The sequence below is a fragment of the Urocampus carinirostris genome, chromosome 15, assembly GCF_059441175.1.
Source record: "Urocampus carinirostris isolate Australia breed hairy pipefish chromosome 15, RoL_Ucar_1.0, whole genome shotgun sequence".
NCBI classification, from domain to species: Eukaryota; Metazoa; Chordata; class Actinopteri; order Syngnathiformes; family Syngnathidae; genus Urocampus; species Urocampus carinirostris.
In genome coordinates, this window is record NC_142363.1 from 29,808,279 (window position 1) to 29,825,363 (window position 17,085).

The 17,085-nt window shown below is 42.8% G+C and overlaps 1 protein-coding gene across 1 annotated transcript in view; it reads left to right on the top strand.

The window, feature by feature from the left end:
- akap6 (A-kinase anchoring protein 6) overlaps positions 1-16,282 on the top strand; it is a 147,195-nt gene extending 130,913 nt beyond the window's left edge. Inside the window, exons 21-23 of the mRNA XM_088354684.1 lie at positions 2,136-3,344; positions 8,727-8,795; positions 15,381-16,282. Coding sequence (XP_088210810.1) covers positions 2,136-3,344; positions 8,727-8,795; positions 15,381-15,422 — 1,320 coding nt within the window. The 3' untranslated portion in view covers positions 15,423-16,282. The remainder of the gene's footprint in view (positions 1-2,135; positions 3,345-8,726; positions 8,796-15,380) is intronic.
- The last annotated feature ends 803 nt before the right edge of the window (positions 16,283-17,085 follow it).

The window sequence follows — 17,085 nt, forward strand, 5'->3', positions numbered from 1 at the left end:
TTTCACAGTGCGATACCAGAAAGGGGCTGCCCTGTTATTGTGTGAATACAATAGATAGATAGATAGATGGATACTTTATTCATCTACTAGTGTGAACTTAGGGAAATTCACACTTCCCGCAGTATCCCTTGTGTTGATTATTAACAGATTAACAGGATGGTCTCGGGGTGCTGTGTTGTAGTTTAGCAACAGCGGAGTGGATGACATCACACGCTAGGCCAAAAGTTCGACATCCCTGCAGCAGATGGACATCTTTGCGCCCAGGGTTACACCACCTCATGTTCACATAGATAGCGGGTCCGCCTCCTCTCCGCTTCCCGCAGGCTTTTGTGTCTCTGTCTGCCCTAACAGCGCTGAAGCCGGGTAGCTCCACGTTAGCGTCTGGGATGCTAGACGTGAGCCACGTTTCCGTAAAACACAGCAACTGCATTCCCTGTACGCTTTGATGTTTTTCACCAGCACAGCCAGTTTGTCGGTCTTATTTGGTAGAGAGTTCACACTTACCATAATTATGGACGGTACCGCTAGCCGCTTAGCCTTAGCTCCGGCCCCCCTCATCACGCGAGTTGATTCCTCGAATAAACGCATTTTTGTGCGTTAAAACCCATAACCATAGGATAGAAAGTAATCCAAAGTGTCGTTGTCAAACGGGACGAAAAACACAGAAGATAGAAGCAGACACTTAAAACAAAAAAATCACGAAAAGAGCAAAATAACAAGGAGCTGCGGCAAAGGCTGCCGCTCGCGGCGGCACTTATCATGTTATCACCAAAGAAGAATAAGTATATTATAAGTAGTTATATGAATCATAACCCATAGTCCATGCAGTTCAAATGGAAAGTAAGTTGGAGGTATTTCTGTCAAAAGAATTGCTGTAGACATCAAAAGCTGGTTTTGTATCGATGACTACTCAACTGTTTATTGATATTAGTCTAAAAGTATTGAAACCCTGTTTTAAATAAGTAATATATAATACTAAAGAAAGTGTCACCAACGTGGTTCTCGCAGCCACCAGGTTCCCTAAGAACACCCAAGTACCCTGCAGTCTAGTCCTGAAAATAGCTCACGAGTGATGTCATCGGGTCATTATCCTCATGTTGAGGTTTTTGAGTTTTTCCTTGCCCTCATGTAGGTTTTACATCAGGGGATGGTGTCATAATAGTCTGTAGTTTAGAATAATCTGTGGTCTGTGCAGCCCTTTGAGACTGTCCCTTCTCAAGGTTTCTTCATTTTCCTCATGTTGAGGTTTTTTGACTTTTTCCTTGCCCTCATGTAGGTTTTAGATCAGGGGATGGTGTCATAATAGTCTGTAGTTTGCAATAATCTGTGGTCTGTGCAGCCCTTTGAGACTGTCCCTTCTAAAGGTTTCTTCATTTTCCTCATGTTGAGGTTTAGTGAGTTTTTCCTAACCCTCATGTAGGTTATAGATCAGGGGATGGTGTCATAATGGTCTGTGATATGCAATAGTCTGTGGTCTGTGCAGCCCCTTGAGACTGTCCCTTCTCAAGGTTTCTTCATTTTCCTCATGTTGAGGTTTTTTTGAGTTTTTCCTTGCCCTCATGTAGGTTTTAGATCAGGGGATGGTGTCATAATAGTCTGTAGTTTGCAATAATCTTTGGTCTGTGCAGCCCTTTGAGACTCTTTGTGATTAAGGGCCATACAAATAAACTTGACTTTACTTGACTTCTGTCTAAATACATGAATAATTCTTCCAAAAGTATTTTTAAAATAAGCTTATTATTTATTATGTAAATACTGAGTGCCCTTAAACAAGGTAAATGTTTCAATGGTTGACTGAGCCCACTTTTATAATGACAACTTGTTAATAACTTAGTAATAACATAGTAGTAACATAATAATAACATAAGTTGTTATATAAGGTAGCTCTTCAGTAACAAAAGTTGCTTTTCTGACTCCTGATTTAAACCGTTTTTGACAAAGCAAGTACGGTATTGGTTGCACTTGACGTTATTTCTAATTAGCCAAGCTTTGCATCTCTTTTCGTTTGTTTGAAGGGCAAACGCGGCGCGGCCGTCGTTCACTGCTTCCCTCTAATTGAATCGATCGCTCGGCGGGTCGCGAGCTAGCGCGCTAATTTCTTGTCTTGAGCTTCGTGTCCTCTGTCCTTGCCTCAGGTGACCCAGCATTCCCATCAGCCATTGCACCTGCGCAACGGCGACTTCTACGCCTACCTGTCGCTCTCGTCCCACGACAGCGACTGCGGTGAAGTCGCTCAGCGCGTCGACGACAAAAGCGCCGCGCCGTCTCCGATACCCAGCCCCGATGTCCAGGACGAGGAGACGCTTTTCCCGGCCTGCACTGAAGAGGTCTACCTAGGTCCGCCGCTTTGTTACAGCCTGCCGCCTCCCAATAAAACGCACAGACCGTCAGGTCCAGATGGCTTTCTGGAGATGGATGAGGTCTGCAGGTTCCTGGAACCTCGGTATGGTGAATCCTACCGAGGCTCACCTCTATGCTACGACATGCCATTAATTGAGAAGACACCACAGATCTCCAAACTTGAGGGCTCTCCCCCCGAAAATAAAACACCTCACACATCAGATGTCTCGGAGCCTCCTTACAGCTGCTTCTCAATCGACGATGGGGTTCCACAGGGCTCCAAACTATGCCCAAGCAATATCCCAAGGGCATGGCCTCAAAGTTGCTTAGCCCAGGAGAAGGTAGATGTCTTAGACCCCAAAGAGGACCACAGTGTCTTCTTTGCTGTCCCAGAACCTCCCTACAGCTCATTCTCTATTAATGAAGGAGTTCCGCAGGGCTCAATACCCTGCCCCAGCAAGATATCCAAGACAGAGGGTCCGAGATCCTTCTCAGAAGGAAAAGCGGCCCAGAGTTCTGTCCCCGTTGTCCTGGAGCCCCTTTCCGGCGCCTTGTCTGACAACAGAGAGGCTTCGGGTGAGGAAACCCAGAGCCTCGGAGGCCGCGACGCGCGATGGAGGCAGGAGGAGGCGCGTAGTAATGAGGCAGCTCCTTATCTTAATCCCCGGGCGCGTGTCGCCCCGATAGACTCCTTGCCGGCCCAGTGTTTGGCAGATACTAAAACGCTTCAATCCAATATTGGCGGCGTAATGACCAAGATAAGTGTCGGCGGCTCCGCGACAAATCCCTCAAAAGAGCCGCCCGCCTCCGCCCGCGCCGCCGCCACGCTTATTAATCCCAAAATTAACTGCGGACCGATCAAAGAGACTGATAGGGCGGCGGCGGCGGGGAGGCGAGGGTCGGCCAAGGCTCCTGGCGTCAAGCAGCCCGAAGGAAGGCCGGGGGAGGGACGGAGGCAAAAGGAAGCCAGGACGAGCACGACAACCATGGCCAAGAAGAAGCAGGTTGGTGTCATGGAGATTAAAATGATGCACCTGGCTCTCCCTTTACCCCCTTCACACCTACATTTTTCTGCATGTACCTTTTCTTTATATTTGTATTGAAATGAGAAGTCAGTGTTGTATACATACCTGTCGCGCTCCGGGGCTCCATGCCCTTACAAACTGTCGTATTTTCCCTTACATAATTCAAAATAATCGTACACCATATTTTTTTTTCAAACGTGTATATTTATCTAATTTAACATGTTCTATTGTACATGTGTTCCGTTACATCATAAATATTGTTAATTAACATTTTGTTGTGAGATACTGAGTTGCTCGACATGAATGAGGTTTATTATAAAAAAAAAGTTCAAAATTTAAGTAGCTTGGACGTTCACTGTAGAAGGAAAAAATAAATGCAAATAGAATCAAGTAGAATTTTCTTATTCAAATTATGAATTCATTTTCTGCATTAAATTATTCTTGGTAATATAGCGATGAAAGGGATAGCCACAAATCTGTCTTTTTTCATTTTCTCCTTTTTATACTTCCTTTTTTTCTTAACTTCTTTTAACAACATAATAAATCGTAATATAACGCATCAAAGCAAGTGAGCCGTTTGAGAGCCGGCTCTCTTTAATGAGTTGAGCCGAAAAATCGGGTTCTCTAAAAAGAGACGGACTTCCTTTCACTACATAACTACCACATGAAATCCGAGGCGGCAGATGCATGCGCACAGTAGCATCAAACCGCTCGCTTCGTTTGAAACACAAAAAAAGATAACGAGATAGAGGCTACCGCGGAGAACTCGTTTGACTTGATTGATTTGCCGTTTGGTGATAGTCGGTGTATACCGGATGGTACCCATCATTGACAAATTTGCATTTTTACGTACAGTTTTTCTTTCGTCTTGAAATGCATAATAAACATACTTTGTACGGCAAAAACGTACAGGTTGACAGGTATGTGTATAATACCTATCAAAATGTGACTGTTTTGAATTATACTATGGTGCAGCCCTGGAATATGACATAGATAGATAGATACTTTATTCATCCCCGTAGGGAAATTCACACTTCCAGCAGTCTACCCCGTTGTTTATTAACAGATGAACATGATGCCCAAGGGGTGCTTATAGCGGAGTGGATGACGTCACGCTAGTCCAAAAGTTCGACATCCCTGCGACAGATGGAAATCTTTTCTTTGTGAAAATCCAGGGATACACCACCTCGTGTTAGCAAGTCCGCCTCCTCTCCGATTCCCCCCGGCTTTCGTGTCTCTGTTTAGCGGCGTTGAAGCCGGATAGCTCCGGGTAGCTCCGGGTGGCTACACGTTAGCGTCCGGTCTGCTAAACGTGAGGCACGTTTCCGCAAAACACAGCAACTGCGCTCCCTGTGCGCTTCGATGTTTTCCACCAGCACTCGATGATCTTATTTGGTCGTGAGTTCGCATTTACCATGATTACGGATGATACCGAAGACTTATAATGCCGCTAGCCGCTTCGCTAGCTCCGGCTCTTCTTCCACGATAGGCCCCTTCATCACGCCGGCACGAGAATTCTTCAGGGCAAGGAGTTGATTCCTTGAATTAACGCATTTTTGTGTGCTAAAACCCATGTCCATAGGATAGAAGTAATCCAGAGTGTAGTTGTCAAAACGGGAAAAAAAACACCGAAGATAGGAGCAGACAATAAAACAATAGGGCAACTGCTGGAAAAGGCAGCCGCTCGTGGCAGCGCCGCTTTGATCTATGACATGTATGTGTTTATGTGTACAGCGGGGTATAAAAGAACATATAATAATCCTGAACCCCCTGGTACTCAAAATAATACATGATAATGAAAAATTATACAATTTTAGTCCCAATTATCGATTAGTTAAAACCATTAAACCTAGCGAGGGTAGCAATTAGTGTGCCCTCTTCATATTTCTTGATAAGCTTCCTTTCCATGGTCATCATGTTTTTGCTTATCCCTTTTGGATCACTCAAGCCTTGGGACCCACAGGGTATAAATACTTTATATGAAAATTTGTCATGATTACTGATGCGGGGCACCTGAGTCTGCTCCGTTGGTGCCAACAGCCGCGGACGCTGATTGGCTGCTTCTTCTTTTTTAAACTGACGCTTTCCTGTCAACATTTGTCGGATCGTCTGTGAACCTACGCTACACGCTAAGCAAACTTTTGTGACTCCTGACTCTATCCTGCCCTGTTGTTCTGTCTGATTCCCGTTGCCGACCTCTTTTCTGCTCCTCCGTCCCGGCTATCGACCTGTTTTTCCTCGTTCTCGACATTGCCTGCGCTCGACACGGAAGTGCCACTTCCGCGTTCCTATCGATCTGCTACCCGTGACTGACGATCCCCGGATCGTTGGTGCAAGTCCTTTCCTCCTTCTAAATAAACTGAGTAAAACGAAACGCAATTGGGTCCCGTCTCCATTCCTGGTTTGTGACAAAAATACAGTACTGCATCACCGGGTTGCAAAGTTTTTGATGCTGTGACTCAAACCAATAGCAGAGCAGTCTTTTATTTGAAGTCGACCAATGGCAGACGGGCATCTCGGAAACATAACTTGTCATTCACACGATCACTACATACATCATTTCTTGTTGTTGTCGTATAGTGGGGGAAATTCCGTTACGGTAAATGTCAGAAACCAGAATGGAAACAGGACACAGTAGCGTAACGTTTCCCAGGGGGCCAAAGCGAGTCAGAAACCGGGGAAAACAGAGTGTACAAGGTCAGGAGCCAAAACGAGTCAAAAAGCCAGGACACAGACGGGAGCAAAAACGGGCGGGAGTCAGAGTCAAAAAGCTTGCCTGTCATGATTGCCGATTCAGAGCACCTGTGACTGCTCAATTGGCGCCAGCAGCCCTGAGAGCTGATTGGCTGATGAACTCCTTTTAAACCCCCGGCTGTCAAGAGATCCCTGTCAGATCGTTTTGCTAACCGTTGCTCCCAGCTCGGCAGGCTCTCACGTTCAGACTCTGTTCCTGCCCTGTTTTTCTCTGCCCGATACCTGTTGCCAACCTGTTTCCGGACCTGACTCTGCCCCGTTCTGCCTTCCCGATCTCCGACTTGTTTTGCCCCGCTACCTGCCTGACACCCGACCTTGTTTCCGAACTTGACACCGCCCTTGCTCTCCCGTCCCGGCTAACGACTTGTATTACCTGGCAATCTTCAACCATCCTCGCTCGACACGGAATTGCCACTTCCCTGTTTCCATCCCCCTGCTACCATTGTCCGTCGATCATCGGATCGTTCCAGGTACGTGACATTGCCTAGTGTAACTGAGGTTCGCAGACGGTCTGACAACCGGTAGCAGAAAGCCGGGGGTTTAAAAGGTGGCAGGGAGCCAATCAGCGTCCGAGGGTGCCTCGCATCAGTAATCATGACAGTAATGATGTTGGACCGGGGCGGCAGTAGCTCAGGAGGTAGAGCGCTCGTCTTGGGATCAAGGGATCCCAGTTCGAATCCCGGCTCGTCCGTGTTACATGTCGAAGTGTCCTTGGGTAAGACACTGAACCCCTAATACCCCCAATAAGCAGGTTAGCGCCTTACATGGCTGCAAGGCCGCTATTGGGAAATGTGGAGCACATTGTAAAGCGCTTTGGGAAGTCATTGACTTGAAAAGCGCTATAGAAATGCAGATTATTTCATTTAAAGTACAAAAAAAACGTTGTAAAGCGGGGTCGCTGTATCCCAGGGTAGACTTCATGACGAATTATTCAGCTGAATATTTACTTCTTAAATATCTTTTTCATCAGGGTGGAGATTCGTCAGCATTTTCTAATTCATTTCTTTCCACTCTAATGCTTTTTAACATCAATGTTATGCTAATTTGGGGTCCCGGTCCTTATCCTCCGCAAAGAGCCTTCTCGATTGGAGTTTTTCTCTTCGGGATGCACATTTCGTCCTCCCTTCTCCGTCCCCCTTCCCCTCGCCCCCTGAGGTGTTAATGCAAGGTGGGATTTGCAGACGTCTCACTTTCAGGTCCAGGGAACAACATCAGCATAATTACTATCAGTCACATTTGATTAGGATTCATCAGCCTTGAATTAGCGCATTTGAGCTTTTTTTTTCCCACCCCCCCCCCCTCTCACTTTTCTATTTCCTCATGCAAATCAGCTTCGCTAGCGTCTCGATTTAGCAACTTTTAGCTGTTTTGATTCTTTGTCTGCTTTTGCACGCGGCGCTGCATAGCAATCAGCCGGCCCTTAAAGAAGCGCTACGTGACCATTGACGTGTTTGGCCGTCACGCTTCTGCCTTGTTTGTGCGCATTTTCGACACGGAGACCAAACAAAACAACGCTTTGCAATTATTTTGCCCTTCGCTACGCCGCGCTTCGGGTATTTTTCCATTATGACCATTATTCTTATATGAATTACCGTACTTTCCGCACTATAAGGCGCACCTAAAAGCCTTTATTTTTTTCAAAAGCTGACCATGCGCCTTATAATACAGTGCGCCTTATGTATGGATCAATATTAAGTCGCAAAGTCTTGCAACTAAGGCAAGCAGACGCCGACTAGATTTTCCCCCGGAGGCGAAGTCGTCCGCGGTGTATGCTGGGATTTATATAGCGGCGTTTCATTTCCTAACCAATGTGTCAATCATCATTCGAATCAGTCACTATCGGCTAAAGTTATTCGGAGGTAAAGGGGGCGGATCCTTTTTATCATTTACAGGCTTGCATAGGCTAAAGGGGCAAAACAAAGCCTGCAATTGGCCGAAAAAGATGAATGTGAATAGCACGTTGGGTTGACGGCATAGAGAAAGCATTTTTTACTATTCTGTATTTGTAAATATTTTATTCTCCTGGATTTACTACACTCACAGATATAAGAGGACCATGGTTGCACATTATTATTGAACACAATGACTTCGGTGAGCTACTCTGGCTATATATTTTCCCTGTATCTTGTTTCAGACTGAACTCGATGTTTCTGTGATAAGCGGTGCAGATAATGGATGGAATGGAGTGTTTATTTTTAAATTAAACTCAATTCCAAGTGTTTATTGTCATATGCACAGTAAAGTTGCGAGCGAAAAAGAAAATAGAAACTAAGGAATGATTGGCATTTCTTGAATCCCAAGATTTTAACCTTCCGAATGATGGAACGATGCATTTGAGTGACAGGTCACATCGTACGGACACCGCATCCGCACGTGTTCTCGACACGTATTTGCTTCTTTGCAAGCTTTGGGAATGTTAAGGGGGTAAAAAGTTGGACTGAACTATCTGACTGTTTTGTCGACGTTCCCATTGTAGCGCCTTATAATCCGGTGCGCCTTATGTATGGGAAATATAGGACCAAAAACTATTTTTGGGGGGTGCGCCCTATAACCCGGTGCGCCTTATAGTGCGGAAAATAAGATATTTCATTTTTCTTTCTTTGGCAGGTGAGCGCTGTCAATCAAACTGGGAAGTCCACGCTGGGGCGGAGCCAGGTCTTGGTTCGGCAGATGAGAGTAAGTTACGGCAGAAAAGTGTGTTAAACTGTCGGGTTCTGGCAACACACGAAAAAAGATTTTATAAAACGACTCATTTACAGAAAAAGAATCAGTATTGGACCGTGTACAGGAACAGAACAAGAAAGTTTACCAATATGTGTGGAATTCATAGGCATCAAAGCTTCAGGCTCAACCACACATCCCGTCTACATTATGTTGAGACTCTAACTAGATCTAAATGAAAAGACGCATGATATGTTGGTCTACCAAGTGGTTTTGCCGGAACAAAACATGAAAGCACAAGAAAGAATGCTACATGATCACGCGTGGAAAGAACAACTAGTACAAAACAATTCAACATTAAAGGTGGACAATGCAGGATATGCTGGAAGACTTACTTGATCTAACTGAACAAAACATGAATGGATGAGGAAGCAGGAAACATACTCCTATATGGAGTGAACAACTATCTAATGTTCCGATAGCTATAAGCCGCAACGGATCAAAACATGAAAGTAAAAGATGCAGGATATTTTGGAACACTAACTAACTCTAACCGAACCAAACATAAAAGTACGAGGATGCAAAATTGGATGGAATAAAAAAATGTTTGACTAGTTCTTACTAAACAAAACAGGAAGGAACAAAGATGCAGGAAACATACTCATACGTGTACAGGAACAGAACAAGAAAGTTTACCAATATGTGTGGAATTCATAGGTATCAAAGCTTCAGGCTCAACTACACATCCCGGCTACATAATGTTGAGATGCTAACTAGATCTAAATAAAAAGACGCATGATATGTTGGTCTACCAAGTGGTTTCGACTGAACAAAACATGAAAGCACAAGAAAGAAGGGAACATGATCACGTGTGGAAAGAACAACTACGTCATGATCCAACATCATCTAGCAGTACAAAACAATTCAACATTAAAGGTGGACAATGCAGGATATGTTGGAACACTAACCAGCTCTAACTGAACAAAACATGAATGAATGAGGAAGCGGGGAACATACTCACATATGGAATGAACAACGATCTAATGTTTCTGATAGTTATCACCCGCAACGGGTCAAAACATGTAAGTAAAAGATGCAGGATATTTGGGAAGACTAACTAACTCTAACTGAACCAAACATAAAAGGGCAAGCATGCAAAATTGGATGGAATAAAAATTGTTTTAATATCTATCCATCCATCCATTATCTGCACCGCTTATCCTCAGTAGGGTTGCGGGGGCGCTGGAGCTCATCCCACCCATCTTCGGGCAGTGGGCAGGGGACACCCTGAACTGGTTGCCAGACAATCGCAGGGCACACAGGGACAGACAATTCGCCCGCTCATTCACACCTAGGGACAATTTGGACTGGACAATTAACCTGACATGTTTTTGGAATGTGGGAGGAAACCGGAGTGCCTGGAGGAAACCCACGCAAGCACGGGGAGAACATGCAAACTCCACACAGGAGGTTTGATCTCACGACCTCAGAACTGTGCTGCACACGCGCTAACCATTGCGCCGCCGTGCTGCCCTACTGTTTTACTAGTTCTTACTAAACAAAACAGGAAAGGACAAAGATGCAGGAAACATACTCACACGTTAATAAAACGACATCATTTCCGAAACCAACCCACTCTAACAGAAAAGAACACGAAAGGCAAACGATGCAAGATATTTTGAAACACTAGCTCTAACTGAAGAAAACATGAATGATTGAGGAAGGAGGAAACATACTCACACATGGAGTGAACAACTATCTAATGTTCCTATAGCTATAAGCCGCAACGTATAAAAACATGAAAGTAAAAGATGCAGGATATTTTGTAACACTAACTAACTCTAACTGAACCAAACATAAAAGGACGAGGATGCAAAATTGGATGGAATAATTTTTTGGGGACTAATTCTTACTAAACAAAACAGGAAAGGACAAAAATGCAGGAAACATACTCACACGAGAAGAAAACGACATCATTTCCGAAACCAACCCACTCTAACAGGAAATAACACGAAAGAAAGACAATGCAAGATATGTTGGAACACTAACTTTAACTAAAGAGAAACGCACAGAAAAAGATGACGCTGTATGATGGAACACAAACTATTAACAAAAACGTGAGCAGTATCTAACTGAAAAAAAACATGAAAGAAAACAACACAGGCTCTTAGGACACAAACTGCACAGGAGTTTATGTCACATGATCTAACAGAAACAAAACATTGAAGAAGACAATGCAGGAAATGATAGAACACTTATTCTGACTTAACAAAACATTAAATGCAGACAGCAAAGGATATGTTAGAACACAGAGTCTAAACGAACAAAAACATGGAAGAAAGACAATGCTGGATATGTTGGAACACGAACTGCCACAAATACATGAATTGACGTAACGCAGAATCACTGAACAACACATTAAAGTTACCCTTTGAGTAATAATTAAAAGAACATCAGAGAACACTCACTATTTCCAACTGAAAAACACAAATAGAAAGAAAACACCAAGATTTGTCGGACACTGACAAAATCATGAAAGGAAATGTCGGTCGTCAAACTAACTGAACAAAACATGAAAGGTCACGGAGGACATACACTTTTTGTGACATATCTTGAAAACACTAAATCACAATCCATGACCTCAACAATCAATCTGAGGCTCCAAGTTGACAAAATCGAGCTGCTTGCCGGATTTTCTATTGTAATTACAATGTTATAACAATGTTATTACATTGTAAAATCAAACGAAGATGAGAAATGAGTGCCGGTGAGCGCGTGTGTGTGTGTTTTGTGTGCCTATGGCTGCCTGCAGGGCTAAGCAAACCTCAGTGCCCCTGTACCTTACACACGTGCGCACACACACCTACACAACAGACACACAGCCCTCAGGGCAGGGCACACGAGTCCTGGAGACGCCATGACAGCCCAACAGCTGCAGGTTTTTGTTGTAACACACACAGATACACAACCTGAAAGTGCACGGAGGATATCAGCCATGCATACATGGGAGGCTGACCCCCAGCCTTGCCCACCTGTGCAATTAAAGCAATGCCGAATCCGGCTCATGATGTGCGCCGTGACCCAGACGGCAGGGGGGTCCGGCAATCCTCTAGTGTATTTTGTTTGGTTTCGTGTGCATACGAGATTTTGAAGCCACAAAAATACTAGAAATGAAACAACACGGGAAAAGGAGCTTGTGTTAGGTTCTTTCTAGCACACAATGAGAAATGTTGATTTGTGACGCCCTTAATCACAGAGAATCTCAAAGGGCTGCACAGACCACAGATTATTGCAAACCACAGACTATTATGACACCATCCCCTGATCTAAAACCTACATGAAAGCAAGGAAAAACTCAAAACCTCAACTTGAGGTAATGGAATAAAACTAATACACCATTCTCTGATCTAAAACCTACATGAGTGCAAGGAAAAACTCAAAACCTCAACATGAGGTAATGGAAGAAACTTTTTCAACCATCCCCTGATCTATAACCTACATGAGGGCAAGGAAAAACTCAAAACCTCATGAGGTAATGGAAGAAACTTATGACACCATCCCCTGATCTAAAACCTACATGAGGGCAAGGAAAAACTCAAAACCTCAACATGAGGTAATGGAAGAAACTTTTTCAACCATCCCCTGATCTAAAACCTACATGAGGGCAAGGAAAAACTCAAAACCTCATCATAAGGTAATGGAAGAAACTTATGACACCATCCCCTGATCTAAAACCTACATGAGGGCAAGAGAAAACTAAAAACCTCAACATGAGGTAATAGAAGACACCTATTACACCATTCATTGATCTAAAACCTACATGAGGGCAAGGAAAGCCTCAAAACCTCAACATGAGGTAATGGAATAAACCTATTACATCATCCCCTGATCTAAAACCTACATGAGGGCAAGGAAAAACTCAAAACTTCAACATGAGGTAATGGGAGAAACCTATTACATCATCCCCTGAGCTAAAGCCTACTTAAGGGCAAGGAAAAACTCTAAACCTCATCATGAGGTAATGGAAGAAACCTATGACCCCATCCCCTGATCTAAAACCTACATGAAAGCAAGGAAAAACTCAAAACCTCAACTTGAGGTAATGGAATAAAACTAATACACCATTCTCTGATCTAAAACCTACATGAGGGCAAGAGAAAACTAAAAACCTCAACATGAGGTAATAGAAGACACCTATTACACCATTCATTGATCTAAAACCTACATGAGGGCAAGGAAAGCCTCAAAACCTCAACATGAGGTAATGGAATAAACCTATTACATCATCCCCTGATCTAAAACCTACATGAGGGCAAGAAAAAACTCAAAACTTCAACATGAGGTAATGGGAGAAACCTATTACATCATCCCCTGAGCTAAAGCCTACTTAAGGGCAAGGAAAAACTCTAAACCTCATCATGAGGTAATGGAAGAAACCTATGACCCCATCCCCTGATCTAAAACCTACATGAAAGCAAGGAAAAACTCAAAACCTCAACTTGAGGTAATGGAATAAAACTAATACACCATTCTCTGATCTAAAACCTACATGAGGGCAAGGAAAAACTCAAAACCTCATCATAAGGTAATGGAAGAAACTTATGACACCATCCCCTGATCTATAACCTACATGAGGGCAAGGAAAAACTCAAAACTTCAACATGAGGTAAATGAAGAAATGTATGACACCATCCCCTGATCTAAAACCTACATGAGGGCAAGGAAAAACTCAAAACCTCATCATAAGGTAATGGAAGAAACTTATGACACCATCCCCTGATCTAAAACCTACATGAGGGCAAGAGAAAACTAAAAACCTCAACATGAGTTAATAGAAGACACCTATTACACCATTCATTGATCTAAAACCTACATGAGGGCAAGGAAAAACTCAAAACCTCAACATGAGGTAATGGGAGAAACCTATTACATCATCCCCTGAGCTACAGCCTACTTAAGGGCAAGGAAAAACTCTAAACCTCATCATGAGGTAATGGAAGAAACTTATGACACCATCCCCTGATCGAAAACCTACATGAGCAAGCTGCTCACAGAATCAGCTCGTGTTCCGAATGCGAAAGTGGATCTTCCGGAGTGGTAGATCGTATTGTCGTTGACAGAAAAACAGGGCGATAGGAGAGCAAAATATGGTCGGGGTCAAAAAACGAGTCGTATTCCGACACGGGAGATCAAAACGTGGTCGGGGTCAAAAAACAGGTCTTAGCCGGAGACAAATGGGGAAATCAGGAATGGACGGGTGTAAAACGGGTAAAAAAGCGGGACCGGCAGGAGTCAAAACGCTCGCCTTGTAGATACAGAGGTTGGCTGACGGACTGACAACAGGCGAGTGAAAGGACTGAGCTTAAGTAGGACGGGGAACCAATCAGGAAGCCAGCAGCGGGCACAAGTTAAATTAATTAGTCATCATGACACTGTGGCTGTTTTTAAAGTATATAATATTAAAAGGCACTGCCAGACAAAACATGCGGTGTGTTGTTTGCTTATCATCCTCACATGGTTACTCTGTGCCCTGCTATTGTTATGTTCTGGATTCGCAAAAACAAAAATAGAACACAGAAAACAGGCGGTTAGGATAGCTTCATGCTAGTACACAATGCAAAAACAAAATTAGCATCATGTTCAAGCTTGTCATATATTCTTTATCCTCTGTGTTTTGTACCATTGTTATTATCATCACATGGTTACTCTGTGCCTTACTCGTGTTTTTCCTCACGTTTCTTACTTACAAAAATATAACACACAATAAAAAGAGGTTATTTTAGCTTCATGCTAGCACACAATGCAAAAATTAAGAATGAGCATCAAATTTAAGATGGTCATATATTATTTATCATCGGGATAAAAAAATCCATTACTGAAAGTTAACCTGTTTAGTTGAGTGCTTAGCGTCACGTGGTTAGGTTAGCTTAGGTTAGCTTCATGTGAGAAGACAATGCAAAAATCTGCCAAGGGGCTAACAGAATTAGCATCATGTTCAAGCTTGTCGTATATTCTTTATCCTCTTTGTTTGGTACCGTTGTTATTATCATTACATGGTTACTCTGTGCCTTGCAAGTGTTTTTCCTCGCGTTTCTTACTTACACACAATAAAAGGAGGTTATTTTAGCTTAATGCTAGCACACAATGCAAAAAAATCAATTAAGAGGCATACAGAATTAGCATCAAATTCAGGCTGGTCATATATTATTTGTCACCTGGAGAAAAAAAATCCATTACTAAAAGTTAACCTGTTTAGTTGTGTGATTAGCATCACGTGGTTAGGTTAGCTTAAGTTAGCTTCATGCGAGAAGACAATGCATAAATCTGCCAAGAAGCTAACAGAATTAGCATCGAGTTTAGGGTTGTCAAATATTAGTATATTTTGGCCGAAACTAAGTATATTATTTTTTGTTTATTTTCACCTGCATTTCCTTACACTGCCCCCTGGTGGCCGTTAATGACAAGAGGCGAAACATAAGAACCAGGCGTGCGCAGTACTGCCACTCCCCTCTAGGGAAAGATGGCGTGCCAGATCCTGACATGCAGTCAACATTCAAAAAAGTGAATTTTTTTTATCCTTTTCTTCTTCTTTTTGTCCAGACCGGCCCCGCAAGAGCGGGTACAATTCGGGTCCAGGTTTGAGGGTCCACGTTGCGGGACCAGCAAGACCTGAAAACGCTTTGCAAGAAAAAGAAAGAAGGGAGGAAGTCATGAAGAAGAAACGAGAAGAAGAAGAGATAATTGAAGAGATGATCAGTCTGTTGGGTCATAAACTATAACACACACACATACTGTATATTTACACCCGGGGTCACCAAGGTGGGGCTACGGGCACCAGGTAGCCCACCAAGATCACCTGAGTAGCCCGCAAACCAGTTCTGAAAATAGCTTACTAGTTATGTGTCATTGTGATTTTCTAGGAAATGTGATATCTAACTAGCATGAGAAATCATTGACACTACTACTGCAGCTTCTAGTGATTGCAGTACGATCCTGTAATAACATAATAGTAACGTAGTAATACCATAGTAATAACATAAGTTACTCTGGAAATGCCTAGTTTCGCTAATCGGTAGCTCTTAGCCTTAAAAAGGTTGGTGACCCCTGATTTTTACACTTGCACACACAAAACAAGACTCTATCCACAAACTTTTCATACGCTTGTCAAGATATATGACCCCTGTGACTGTTTCTATTTTTGGAGGAGATGCTGAAAGTTGAACACAAAAAAGGACATGACAAATATGCAAACGCACACAAAAGTGTACATGCATAAACAATACACACGCAAACCCACACTTGTCAAGATTTATAACCCACACGACAGTCCAGCGGAACAAACCAAAAACAAAAACATTCTAAGACACACACTAAAATGTGTGTACTTGCACAAAAAAATACTCGCACAAAAACATGCTTGTCAAGATTTATGACCTGTGTTAATTTATTTTTCCGTGCTGAAAGTTTTACACAAAAAATGATAAGACAAATTCCCAAACACACACGTGCCAAGATTTTTGACCCTCAATAACTGTTTTTTTTCGGGCTGTCATGCTGAGAATTGAAGACAAAAATATGACATCACACAAAGAATAAGTATAAATGCTGAAACACACATACACACACACACGTTTCGAGATTCATGCTAAACTATGTTCAGTTTTTCAAATACCTGTCAGGATTTATGACCCCAAGACTATTTTTTCTGCCAGATATGCTGGAAGTTTAATGCAAACAAATAATAATACACACATAAAAAACACAACTATTTACTAATATGTAAATTCACAAATACCCACTACAAGATTTATGACCCTGGTGACTGTCTTTTTAATGTCAGAAGTGCTGAAAGTTGAACGCAAACAAGTCACAACATACACCCCCCCCCCACACACACAGTGTAAATGCACAAACAGGCTGGTCAAGATTTATAACCCCGAGACTGTTTTCTATTGGATATGCTGAAAGTTCAACACAAACAAATGACAACACATTAAAAAAGAAAAATACTAACAAAAGTGGAAATTCACAAACACACATAACAAGATTTATGACACCTGTGACTGTCTTTTTAATGGCAGAAGTGCTGAAAGTTGAACGCAAACAAATGACAACACACGCATACAAACACACAACTGTCAAGATTTTTGACCACCAAGACTGTTTTTCTGCTGGAAATGCTGGATGTTTAATGCAAACAAATGACAAAACACACATTCAAAAACAGAAATACTCACAAAAGTGTAAATTCAAAAACACACGTGACAAGATTTATGACCTTGGTTGACTGTCTTTTTACTGTCGG